Genomic DNA, 13,857 nt, shown 5'->3' with positions numbered 1-13,857 from the left:
TACATGCTGTAAGTTTTTTTAATACAAAAATTTAACAATTAAAAAAGACGTTTATATTTTATTAATTTTTAATCTATCTAGAGATCAGTTTTATAATAAATAATAAATATTTTATATATAAGCTTTTATTGATTATTTAGATAGCTTATAGCACCCTAATGATTTCGTGCTCACGATTAAAGTTCAAAAGCTTTTTCGCTCCAGAGTTCGCCCGGCAATTCCAATTTTGTAATTGAGATTAGCTTTCAGGGAATAATGGAGATCAGATCATTTAATTAACTTTGTTTTCGAGCACGTTCCTGCCACTGCGGATGTCGAGTCCCATCTGGGTGGGCGTGGTCGCTACAGGAGCATCCTATATACCGATTAGACCGACAAGTTCTGAAACGCAATAGTTTAGTGATGGCCGGACGTTGTTAGTGGGTTAATTTAGCAAGCAACAATTCCATTTGTTAACTCCGCTGGGGACGGCATCTTATGCTCCATTTGGCAAGCAGATGAAGGACCATCGGCCATCGGAGGCACTGTGTCCATGTGTCTCGATTTCATTTCCGAAATTGAATTGCCAAAAATGTGGCATCAGTTTACGCACTCGAGCTGGGCCCAGCTTTCGGCTCCCAGTTCCAATTATAATTATGCCAGTCCCTGTCGCTCTGAAGGACTCCATCTGCCCCGTTCTCTTGTCTATGCATTTCATTTACACTGGCTAAGCCGAGACGGATCCGGCTCCGGATCCGGACTTTTGCCGACTCTGACTATCTTTTTCATCGTCTGGCTGCTGCCGGTGCTGCTATATTTTCACTTTTCCTTCTCGCATGGCTTAGAATGAGCCAAATTGCATTCAGCTGTTTGTTTTATGCGCTGTCACGAGAATTCCAAACTACTTTTGAATAATTTCATTTATTTATGTTCCCTATTGCTCGTCGCAAAAGTTTCGCTGCAATGCTCCGATTCTACGCTGCTGCTGTCTTCAGTCAGTCAGTTAGTCGCTTATTTATTTAGTTTTCTTTCTTCTTCCACCCAAACTGCTAAAAAGACGCAGAACTTGTCGCTGTGTGTCAAAAGTTCTGCCTTGGGCCCTCAAAAGGTCTTGTCCCATTTCCGCCAATTGATGTCATATTGTGCTCTTCTAGCTGATGAAAGCGTAAGGTGAATAATTTTAATTCGGGTGGTCATGATGTTCCTTTAGCCACTAATCATTTTCCAAGAATTATTTCCCTGCGAACTCATTGACTAACATTCAGACTTAAAAAATGTATCGGATTTAAGAATTCTATAACAAAATTAAATCTTTAAAGGCTAGTTAGTTGACTGCTTTAGGAGTTCCAGTTATATTATCGTAAATGGCAAGTGCGCTGAGAAGTCTCATTTAGCTCTTTGAAGTGCCAATGGCAGGCTCTGGTTAGTCTGGGTCTTTACAAAATGCTTTTGGCAGGTGACAGCCAAACTGCAGCAAAGTGAGCTTGGCAGACGTCATGTAATGCAATTACGCATACGCCCCGTGCACCCCGCTTAATGTAAATGGCATGTGCGGCTAATTAGGTCCTAAATGCTCCACGCCATTTCGTTGTCAAAACCTGCCTGCCCTGAAAAGATGAGTGGCTAGTACTACGTGTCCAGATACTTGACAACCAGCCAGGTCTGTGTTCTCAGCTTTTGACTTTTTGGCGGCACTTCCGGATGGTAAACAATGGGCAAAGTTATAGACATACGATTTCATTAACAGCACGAAAATGAAATTTGAAAAAACCAAAAACCACTCTAACGCTCAAGAAATTGACTACAGCGTTTACCTTTCTGCCATCTATATCAGAAATTTAACTACCCCTCCAAAAGCATCATTCGATATTTTGAAAGAGAGCCAGAAGAATGAAAAAGCTTTGCAGACTTTTGGGGAGATTTTATTTGAATGGCGTTGGTAAAACTGGAGACCAGTTTATTATAGAACTGGATAATTAGTGCAAACTGAATAATAACCGGACTTTTAAACTGTCCATGCAGAAAGCATAGGACTTCAGCATTATGTACAAGCCAAATTGTAATTATCTGGAATGTTAAGATTCCTTTTCATAAAAGATAGTCGATCATAGAAATTTGTTTGGTTATAAATGAGGAAGGATTATGTCAATGTCCCCTAGCCTTGTTAATAATGCAAAATGCAAATTGATACATTTATCAACAAAAGCATCGTACCGGGTGAAAATGCATGGCAATTGCCAGTGAATGTGAATGCCTTCTAGCCAAGATTAAAGCAATTTATATTATATAGTTTTGGGCGCTGCTCGTGTGTGTTGGAGGTGGTGGAGACCAGGGCTACGTTCTCCTTTCTCATTTCTAGATTCTGGGGGCTCGGGGCTCGGTTGCAGCAAACTTGTCACTGGAGCAGAAGTTTCTGAATGCATTCTCGGCGCCAACTTTTTGGTGCGAAAAGTTGGCGCAAAATACTTTCCTCGAATATTGTTTTCGCTTGCTTTTGTTGCGCTTAGCAGGCCGTAAGAAGCCGCTTTTCCCCGACATTCCCTGCAACTGGGTCCAGATCCAGATCCAGATCCATCCAGACAACGTAAACTGTGCTGTCTTTTTAAGAGTTTTTATTTTGTCAGGTTTCTGTTGTCCCTTTTTCGGTTCGTCGTTTTGTTATACTTGGTTTTATTCGGGTTTCTTCTGGCATTTTTGCAATGTATTGGCATTTCAGCGCTTATTTGTATCGTTTTCGTTCACTTTGTTGGTACTTTGCTATGGCTTTTCCTTTTCTTTTATTTTCTTTTGATTTGTTTTTGTGCGGTTGCTGTTTTCAATTTTGTTGCAAGCGCAAGGCATTTTTGTTGCTTTTCCCCTTTCAAATTGTTGCTGCTGCAGCTTTTTTTTGTTTTTTTTTTTTGGCAATTTCCTTAAAACGCATGAATCGAGTGCAAAGTTGCCCCATGTAGATATAAGCTTTATTTTCTTCCATTATTTGTGTGAATATATCTATGTTTGTAGGATTCTGTGTTTCGAGAACTATTCGAACTAGTTTGTAGCACCAGCATTTGGTATGCATTTGAAAACTATGCAAATCCTTCATTACACGCCCCCGATCGCCAAAGTGAATTCCAAAACTGAGCCACTAGTAGTGCCTCTCGGGCGGACTGATGACGCTCTGCAGAGGAATTGGTCAGGAGGACTTGGGGATAACTCTTTCACGGCGCAGGCTAACTCACTTGAGCCCGCTTCAGAATCGAGTCCCTGGAGGCATCGTATGCTCGCTGCTTAGAGGGAATCTCCAGCACAGTGGGCATGGCCAGATTGTGAGCGTCTACAGTGGGGCGAATCATGTCCGCGTAAACCTGGTTGATCAGGATGATGGCAATGTCCGGTCGTTTAAGGAACTTTTTGAAACACTCTTCGATCTGGTCGGAAGTGGTGTCTGGAATACAATTGAATACGATATGAGAATATAGGAAAAACTAAAAGTACTGATTACGAAATGAAATTACCCCTTTCCACGACCATGAAATTGGTCTCACGATCCTCGTCAACTTCTCCAATGCCACCAAGCATAAAGCCGACACACGTGTCCTAGAAAAATAGTGTGTGGATGTATTAATTTGTAAATAATTTGGCTAGGCTCATACCTCATCGCCAATCACAGCCAAAAGGCGTCCCAGCTCCTCTGTGTGCATCGACATATTTTCTTGGCTGGGAAAAATTACTGAAATTCGAAACAGACAAATTGAAAGAAGCACCTAAGGCAACTGCTACTTTATAGTCAATCAATGAAAATAACTTACTTTTCAAAGGCTTTGCTATAACTAGATTACCGTACCAAATACGAATGTATAATTATACGACTCATTCTTGAGTGAAGGACACATCTGCCGCCGATGACAAAACAATTGTTTGGGTGAAATGGATGTGGAAAATGGATGCGGTATAGGAGCTGAAAATGGGGAAAACTGCACTTGACAGCCACGCCGCATTTGATGGCAAAACGCTGGCTGCACTTCGCTGTTTGTAGTGTTGTCGAGCGTAAAACAAGTTTTATAATTGTTTAAAATGTTAGCTTTGCCGCTGTCCACTGCAGAGCAATTTTATAACGAATTTCTGTCAGTTGCTGCTCAAAACTTAATCGAAAACAATGGTCGGCAAGCGGCGAACTGTGTGTCAAATTGCCGGCTCACTCCCTTCAGCTCCGCCGTTTACGTAATGCCCATTGGATAAGATAACTTCCCAAAGGGCTGAAAATAGTACGCATAGTCGCACATATCACCTTCGTACCCATTGTCCCTACTGAAAGCCAATCGCACAAGATCCCGGCCCAAAGTTCCAGGCGCCAAGTTGGTGGTGTTACGTGTGTTGGCGAGGCGGCCTAAACCCAAGTGCCTAAATGCGGCTAATTGCCAGGCACGACTTTCGACAGAGCAGCTGCCACTTGAACCCCACACAACACTCGACTCCCAATTACAGTTAGCGTTTTTCAAATCAGCTCTAATTGTTTACAGTTTACAGTCCACATATCAATGGCCATCGTTGTTGTTGCCGGCGTGTGGCATAACTAATTATGATTAATGCTGCAAAGCCAGCCCCTGACATTTGCCATTAATTGACAGCTGGAGCAACAGCTCACACACCTGCACTGGAAGAAATTCGTGTCTCAAAAACCAGAGCTCCTATGTTATTGAAATATAAATACGTTAATAATTATATAAATATTAATAAATATATAACGAATTGTATTTATTTCAAACGATTTATTTAAAAATTACAAAATATTGTTGAATAGTGATATCAAAAAAGGGGAAGGGGAAGAACAAGTCCATTCGATTTAAGTCAAATTTTTGTAGAAAACTTAAAATTCAACTTATGTAAACTGTAGATGCACATTAGTTAGTTACCTGTTATATCAATTAAAGATCCCTATAGTTTTCAAATATAGACATTTTTCACACCGTTGCTAGAATAGTCACTGACTAAAGTATCATGCAATTCTTTTCTGTGCGCAGATGCTTCCCTGAGGTGCATTGAACTTTCGACCAAGCGGAATGTAGTCATTTCACACAGAGACCGACAATGAAACTGGAATCCCACATGAACTAGAACCGAAAACTAAAAGCTCTTAGCCAAACCCTAATCGAATGCCATTCCAGCCAAAACATCGTTGCTCTGGCCCGCTGACCTTTTTCTACACATTGCGATTGCTAATAGCGCAGCCATCGAGTTCCAGCCCCAAAATCATAACCGGCCATTCATGCTACCGGTTTTAGTTTATTGACTGCTGACTGCTACCAACATCGCAAGCCGAAGCAAAATCATCCTCAGCAACAGCAACAGTGTGTCAAATGACTTTTGGTGGCCGGCTGCTTAAATATGGTCATGGTGGCATTTAGTTTGCTGCTGCTAGAAATTTTCACTCATGCCCGACACGTTTTGCCTATTTTCCCCGTTTGGGTAGCTGGAAATTTAAATTTTGATTTCGAGTGCGAGGTTCTAGGCATACCATTTTCAACGATTGCCCATTTTCTCTTTTTACTAGATTGTAATACTCATGAACTAAAAACTCTGGCTAAAAAATAAAGGGGTTTGCTTTAAGAAAATTCAAAAAAATATTGTTGATCAAATATATTAGTCTTTTTGTAGCTCCCAACTAAGGTTAAATGGCATTAGGAAGAAATGTGTTGTATTAGTGCCTTTAAAGTCTATTTTTATATTTTTCCCATACAAAATGCATTGTGTGCCCTTAAGAACAAGGTTTCTCATTCAGCCAATAAGAATTTGCCATTCAACTGCTGCCAGTTGTGGGAAAGCCGGTTCCGAGGGAAGGTGAACCACCGTGGCTGGATCTTACGATGGTCGGGATTCACTTGCTCTTTTGCCTTTCGGCCTCTCGGTTTGAGGGGGCCTGATCTTTGGAAAGGCATTTGGAAGCATCACCGAGTGCAAGCACGCCTCTTATTTATTTAGTGCTTAAAATACCACAGCCTTTGCGGGATTATATAATGAAACCTGCCGCGGCCGCTGCTCCGCATGCACATCACGCAAATCAAGTCAAACCAAAATAACCAAAAAAATGGAAAAAAATTCGCAATACACTTTCTTCTGAGCTAAAATGATTCGCAACAAAATGAAATGAACCTTTCAGAGCGCGTATCGCGCTACTGTATACGGCTGTATGTGATGTTTCTGCTGTGCCTTTGATTATTCAACAATTTTATTGAAAGGTAAACAGGCGCAAGAGTAAGAGCTGTAATCACAAGAAAGCCATGTGCGAAATGTCAAATGCAGTCGAACCGAAGGCAGTACATGTCATCGACATTAACGTCACGCCGCCGACATCGGCCGATATATCTCCCAGCCATTCACTTCACTTGCCAAGCTGACAACACACTATATTACTATATACACTCTCTCTCTCTGCGCGACTGGCAATCAGTTGAGTTGCGAATCAAATTAGCATAATGACAATATAATAAACAAGGGCAAAGGCCTCGTCAGCACTGCAACCGCAAATGATCGTTAGACAGGACCATCGATGTTGCAGAACGGAGGGCATCACTAAGTGCAGGACTCCGCATCCCTGCGACCGCCGATTGAAAAAGGTTCACCTGTACTTAAACGGCCTGTTACATGGAAACAAACTTTCAGTTCTTATATAATTTATACATATGTTTATAAAGCTGGCCTAATATGTTTCCTATTCCAAAAAACAAGGAACTTTTATTATCACGGTGTTGGTGAAAATCCATATACAAGCAAAACCTCGCTGGGTCTTTGATTTATGCAGGGATCCAATCTCACGACAATATTTGATAAAAAAATCGGTAAAATATTGTACTATACTAGATTTGTTGAAAACGAACGCCCCCAAACCACCCAAAACTAACATGCCCAAATTTTTTATGTTGTTTTCATATAATTATTTTTTCCCACTTTCTACCTATATTCCAGAAAATGTTGAAATATTGTTGTTTCCCACTTTCTACCTATATTCCAGAAAATGTTGAAATTTCTCGGTCGCACTTCCACTACCTGTGTAACGGGTATCTGATAGTCGAGCCCTCGATTATAGCATTATCTCTTGATTTCATTAAAGTTACATTTCTTAAATAATACATCTAATTACGAAGGTAACAGAGGTTGTCGTTATATTGAAATCGATGAATTGTTTCTTCAAATTGTTTTTCCCATAACCTTTACAAATTAATACCTTTTTTTTGCAGTGTACTTGCCAACTGGCGTTAACGGGTGTTAACTGTTAATGTGCAGTTGGTTATTATGCAGGACCGAAGCCAAAATCCGTGTCAATGCATTGAACGCAGCTCTCCGGGTTGATGACCTCCGCTGAATGAATCGAGCCGAACGTCACTGCCCCACCCCCGTATTAAAGCCTCGTATTTGTGGATTCCATTGACGAACTGGGTCACCATGTGGCCGCCGAATTGGCTGCCTGGCGGCGTTTTGGCCTTATTGGGACAAAAAACTGGAGAGCGGGTGGAGCCGGTGGCTATGGCCTATGGTTGTGGATGTGGATGTGGCCAACAGCCAGCGGAACCGTTAATAGAAATGCATTACAATCAAAGCGTTTTGGCGTTTGTTCCAATTCTGAGGGCATGCCGCACATTAGTCTCGAGTAATGGCCGTCTGCAAATCACGCCACGAATCACAATTTATCGGGAAACGTCACGTAATTACCAGTCGACGCCAACTACAAGATACATTGACAGTTGTCGCAAACAGACGAAAACACACACGGTTCAGACTTCTTTCTGAATTCAAACTCTGAATTCCCAGCAGCTGTCTCCTCTGCCGTGCCGGCAGATGCGTTTGATTTGTGATTTCCATCCGAGAGCCACGGCCAGAACACAAAGCCAAATCCATGGTTCGTCTTCCACAGATTTTGTGGCTCCATTCTGCACTGCCTTATTTCGTATTCCAATCACAAAGGCGTTGTCACAGCGGCGACAACAACGACGCCAAGCGTGGTTGCCAGTCCTCCAAGCCAAACTGTATTAGACACACTGCGTAGGAGACCCAGAAGCCAAGAGCCGATCGACACGTCACTCTCTTTCAAGAGGTTTTGCCCAAAAGTGGGCCCAGGGAGCCAGGGGAAGTCCCATGCGAAATAGCAGCTGCTCCTCGATCTGAAGATAGGAGTGCTGGCTTTAGAAATCACTCAGATTTGTAGTACCATCCTAATAAAATAGGGAAGGCCCACGTAAACTCCAATGTTATTAAATAATAAATAGCAAGTTACCAATGACGAAATCTTTTTAAATATTGTGTCCACACTATAATTAGGTCTTCATCAGATCCATTAACTTCTAAATTCCTAACAAGAATTGCTCTCCTAAAATCCATAAGTTTTCAATGATTTGTAAATTTATAACCAAAACTGTTACTTGTATCTAATAACTTTTGAACTTGAACAACATCCAGTGATATTTTATAATTAGGTGGAACTCATCTTTTCTCCCTCTGTATGGTCAGATAGTAATCATCAGGCGTGTGCAAAAACCTTAATAAGCCTTAAGAGGCGTTCCCTATAGGCTGGTCTTATAAATAGTTTTCCAGAGATGAACATGACCAAGATAAAAGCGAAAAGTACGCAAAGGCGGTTCTCAGAACTCGTACCTTGTACACAGTTTGTAATTCCTTGCGCGAAAAGTAAAAAACATAATACGAGAGTACTTATGCAACATATCGCATTTTCATTGACTTTCGATGACATGACAGGCAGAAATCGGCGATAAAAACAAGGGTTTTTATGCCTGCTGCGAATTTGTTTGTGCTGTGGGGGCTTACGCTAAACCTTTTCGAATTGCTGCCGCTTAATTGGCCATTTAAATTAATATAAATTTCAATTTATGCACGCGCACATGCTGCCGCAGTGCAAAATATAATGCGCATACCACATGTGGGCCGCCTGCCTGCCACGCCCCTCGGCGTCTCAAACAGGCGGAGCGTGAAAGAAATGCGCGGATAAAGAAAATGAAACATACACACACACACATACACACATCAGATCAGCGCTTATAATACGCATCAAAACGAAATAAAATCGCTTTTTGTGATTGATTGAGGCGTGAGTAATGAAAAATTGAACGTGCAACAGACGCAGACGGGCGGCTTGGTTAGCGATATGTGTTCAATGTCTGTATGACTCTGATTTTGTGCGCTACATTACCTTTGATTTCGATTCACAACAAATCAGGCAGCCATTTACCTATGTAAGAAAAGCGCCATAATAAATCGAAATGGAACGAATGCCAAGAATGGAAATGGAAATGGAAATAGATGCGAGAAGCGTGAAAAATATTTAATAAAACTGAATTAGCTCTGTGCACACAGCTGGAACTCCCCGGGCAAATGAAGATGATGATGACGATGACGATGACGATGACGATGACGATGAGCAGCCTCAGACTAAACAAAAGTTACAGGTCATATTAAAATGTCATCGTGTCATTGGCTGAGTCCAGGACATCTGAAGGGTGGCCACCCCGGAGGACAAGGTCCTGGGACAGCGGCTAACGACGACATGATGAAGCGTAAACAAACATGTCCCACTGGCGGACAGACGGACAGAAGGACAGACGGACAGGCGGACAGGCGGCGGACAACGATGGCCAAAAGGAGAGTAAGTAAAACAAAATGAAATTTTATTTTGCATTGGAAATGATTGCTGTGACTCACATGACTAGGATTTTTATTTGTATTCGGAATGTTTTGCAAAAGTGCCAGCAGCATTTTCGGCCAGAGTCCATTTGCTAAACACCCCATCCGTTCGCCCCTTTTGTTATTTTCCAGCCAACTAGGAGCACTAGGAGCAGTTAGGCGAACTGGGAGTCCTCGGACTAGTTTTATTTGTGCCCAGTTCTGTGTGATTTTTGCCCTGCCCCAAAAAGTTGCAGCAGTGAGGCCTGCCTCGAAAAAACCCGAAAAACTCTCTGGGGCACAGACACACACGTAGCCTGACTTTCGGGCGCTGCAGCTGCATTTTGGAGCCGGAATCGGAGTTGGAGCTCGGCAGTTTGGAGCTGGGAGCTGGGAGTTCCAAGGAGATGACCCGCATGAAAATGCTGGCCCTGGCATATTTTTATGCCGCAAGCATGCAGGACAAATGGCTGAAATTTTTGCAGCTCCTGATGATGACGAGGACCGAAGGGCGGAAAAGGCGGAAAAGGACGAGACGAAAGGGGGGATGAGGGGGGCTAGGACGGCAAGGACAGCGGTGGCAGCAGTTAGTTTTCGACATGTGTACGTGGCCGCCATCAGCAGTTAGTCTGGTCCTGTAGTCCTGGCAAAAAAGTCACTTCTCTGTCGCAGCCCTTTCCTCGCATACATAGTTTCTTGGGCTCACACAGTTGAAATGTACACTGAAAACAAAAAAGACGAGTTTCCTAAGTTGTAGCAATGCTTTAAGCGATTGATTTATTTATGAAAAATTTGAAGTGAAAATATTAATATACAAAAAGTAAGTAAGTAAAATGTAATAACAGGAATATCTCTTAAACTTTGGAATAAGCTACCTCCCATTTGGGCTCAGTGCATCCCAGCTTCCGTGTCTAGTTCGAGAGGGGACAAGCTGAGGATGGGAAATGTATGTCAGTGTATGGGAAGAGAAATTGAACAAGTCGTTTGTCGCCCGCCCTAGGAATTTATGTGAGCAGAGAGCGCGCTGCTCGAGTTGAAAATTAAACATTGCGTATACGCCTAGGTGCATAATAATTCATGCCTCAAGTGGAGGCTGCCACTGCTTGCCAGGCGACTGCAGGCGAAATTGTGTGTAAAATGTTTTAATATGAGCTCATAATATACGAGCCACAGACAGGACACACAACCGGGTCCAAAGTGAGTGGACGCCGCAGCTCAATTTGTGATATATGGCCCTTCCTGCTTGGGAAGCAAGAACTGGAACCCCATCCCGGTTATTGGAGGAGCGCATTGGCTAGAAAGTGTTGTTCTTTCTGCTGCACCAAGGACCGAAGGCCATGAAATTTTATTGTTTAGTTTGCTGGCCGGTCAAGGCATGCGATATGCGCTATGCGATATGCCTAAAAATGGCTGCCAGCCGGATATCCTGTGGCGCACGACCGGCAATTGAATTTACATTTGGTTGTTCTCTGCCGGAGAAAACACAAAAACACTCAGAGCATGGTGCACTTTTTGCCGGCCACTTTTATGCATTTGTTTTTTGCTACCCTGTTGTTTCTGTGTCTCTTTTTAATTGAACTGGAAGTTGTTTGTGCTCTGGACGACACCCTCGAACTTTAAAGTCGGGCGTGGCAGCTACCATTTTCCTATTGAATGGTCCAAATTCAATCAGGAACTGACCTAATTATAATCTGAGTAAATCCTGCACACAAAACACACAGCAGGTTTGATTTTGTTTGCGCTGTTTATGAGTTATTTCGTTTTTTCGAGTAAGCTCTGTTTAGTAGTTGGTTTCCATTACACCGAACTGGCCAGCTTATGTGGTTTTCATTTTTTTGAGCTTTCGAGCTGGAAAATCAATTATGCCCTGACTGGTATTTAATTAAATATGGTTGGCATTTTTTGTTGACTGCATATTAACGCAATTATCGGGGGGCACTAGAGGGCTTAGGCATTTTAAACGCCGCCAAATATTTCTCTCCCACAGCAGGTGGGAAAAAAAGGATGTGGATGTGGATGTGAAATGGTGATCGGTCCAGGGCGAAATGCAATTGTGAAGCGTTTTGCAAATATTTTAGCACTTTTAAATAAATACATGCCGGCGGGGCAGCTGCACTTTGGTGCAATTTATGGCAGCCAAAGTTAAAACGAAAGCCAGGCCAAAAATTGCATTCACGTTAGAAGTGGGAAAACCTGTGGACTGGGAATGCAAATGGCAGGCCCCGAACACCACCGTGTGTCGACGTTTCGAGAAATTCAAATATTTATTTTAAATTTCTGCGCTGCACAAACATTTCCGTTTTGGTTTTTATTTCCCTGGGATGGGCTGCCTCTGGCTTCCGGTCAATTTCGATGCTAGTAACGGGCGCGTAAGCGAGGAGTAAGCTGAAATAATGGTGTTTTGGAATAGAGAATTCGTCCATCATTTAATTTCATAGTTTATGAAACTCGGCAGTGAAATTTCATCAGAAAGCGTTAAAGGAAATCGGTTTTTATTATCTGCAAAGACCTTTGTTTGCACCGATAACCTGCCATATGTTGGACATTTAAACTAAATTTGTGTCAAGTCATCTTCATGCTGTGTATGGATTTGGGCCAATTACTTGATTACAGAGCCTGGATTTCTTTCACATGCTGAGAGTATCAGTTTGCTCTTACGATAATCTCAAGTAATCGGGTGGGGCCAGCCAACACACACTCAAAAAAATGATAAGTATTCAAAAAAATATGTATTTAGACCAAAGAAGCCATTTATAAATCACTTGCAAAAGGTGAATCATTGGGCCATTTTTTTTACAGTCCATTTCGGTGGTCATGGAGTTCAAGAACCGGGGCCAATGTCGCTGACATGCCGCGAAAGTAAAAGCCAAACAAACGGGCCAGGATGTTGGGTTGGGTTGAGTGGGCAAATGGAACCGGATCGCAATATTGCGTCCTGGACGAAGGACCCTTTGCCATATGGGCAATAGTCCGCAATATTCAACAATATTTCGCGAACTGCCGTTAATTACACAAATGCAAAAGTCTGTTGAGCCGCCAAATTGGTCGGTAATAAATAAATTCAATTGAATAATTTATTTAATTTATTTTTGGGGCCTGCCAGCCCGCGTAACCCAAAAAGCAGTAAACAAACAAAATATATTTTTATACCCGTTACTCGTAGAGTAAAAGGGTATACTAGATTCGTTGAAAAGTATGTAACAGGCAGAAGGAAGCGTTTTCGACCATATAAAGTATATATATTCTTGATCAGGATCAATAGCCGAGTCGATCTGGCCATGTCCGTCTGTCCGTCCGTCTGTCCGTCCGTCTGTCCGTCTGTCCGTCTGTCCGTCCGTATGAACGTCGAGATCTCAGGAACTACAAAAAAAAGAAAGTTGAGATTAAGCATACAGACTCCAGAGACATAGAAGCAGCGCAAGTTTGTCGATTCATGTTGCCACGCCCACTCTAACGCCCACAAACCGCCCAAAACTGCCACGCCCACACTTTTGAAAAATGTTTTGAAATTTTTTCATTTTTGTATTAGTCTTGTAAATTTCTATCGATTTGCAAAAAAACTTTTTGCCACGCCCACTCTTACGCCCACAAACCGCCCAAAGCTGCCACGCCCACACTTCTGAAAAATGTTTTGATATTTTTTCATTTTTGTATTAGTCTTGTAAGTTTCTATCAATTTGCCAAAAAACTTTTTGCCATGCCCACTCTAACGCCCACAAACCGCCAAAAACTGTCAGTGTTGAAATTTCTTCTTCGCACATCCACTAGCTGAGTAACGGGTATCAGATAGTCGGGGAACTCGACTATAGCGTTCTCTCTTGTTTTTTATCACTTCGGCCTCCTGTGTGTGGCAGGTGGGCAATACATACATATGTATGTGTGAAAAAATTTGTCCGGGATGCGGAAGTGCGCAGGAAGCTGACACCGAGGTGTTAGAATTTGTTGCAGCGCAAAAAGGCAAGTGGAGCGAGCCAATAAACAAATGGTCAACGGGACAAACACACATTTTTCAGAGCCACACAAATGTGCCGCGCAGGCCAAGTGAATTTGTGTAACGAACACAAATCGTTTAATTGGCTTTAGCAAAACGTAACCATTGTACGCTCGCCCCGTTGCGATTATATAACCGTCCATATCCGAGAGCTTGGCCCAACAACGATGCTGTTGACAGCGGCGTACACTGCGACTCGACTTCGAGTTGGGTTTCGGGTTCGGATTCAGGTAAAC

At 42.4% G+C, this 13,857-nt stretch overlaps 1 protein-coding gene across 1 annotated transcript; it reads right to left on the bottom strand.

Moving 5' to 3' along the window:
• Window positions 1-2,905: 2,905 nt before the first annotated feature.
• Window positions 2,906-3,748, bottom strand: LOC120451767 (V-type proton ATPase subunit F). Its single transcript, XM_039635697.1, has 4 exons — window positions 3,615-3,748; window positions 3,477-3,558; window positions 3,201-3,406; window positions 2,906-3,139 (listed from the first exon to the last, which is right to left on the bottom strand). Exons 1-4 carry the CDS (start codon window positions 3,666-3,668, stop codon window positions 3,107-3,109), a joined length of 375 nt encoding a protein of 124 aa, XP_039491631.1. The 5' UTR covers window positions 3,669-3,748; the 3' UTR covers window positions 2,906-3,106.
• Between the last annotated feature and the right edge of the window lie 10,109 nt (window positions 3,749-13,857).

The sequence above is a fragment of the Drosophila santomea genome, chromosome 3R (assembly GCF_016746245.2).
Source record: "Drosophila santomea strain STO CAGO 1482 chromosome 3R, Prin_Dsan_1.1, whole genome shotgun sequence".
NCBI classification, from domain to species: domain Eukaryota; kingdom Metazoa; phylum Arthropoda; class Insecta; order Diptera; family Drosophilidae; genus Drosophila; species Drosophila santomea.
This window is presented reverse-complemented; position numbering and strand designations above follow the sequence as displayed.

Bases quoted from the DNA above. Each gene is read 5' to 3' on its own strand.
- LOC120451767 (XM_039635697.1), bottom strand. From the start codon at position 3,668: ATGTCGATGCACACAGAGGAGCTGGGACGCCTTTTGGCTGTGATTGGC. The intron at 3,559-3,614 runs GTATGAGCCTAG...CTATTTTTCTAG, and splicing joins TGGCTGTGATTGGCGATGAG to GACACGTGTGTCGGCTTTAT. The intron at 3,407-3,476 runs GTAATTTCATTT...ATTGTATTCCAG, and splicing joins TTTCATGGTCGTGGAAAGGG to ACACCACTTCCGACCAGATC.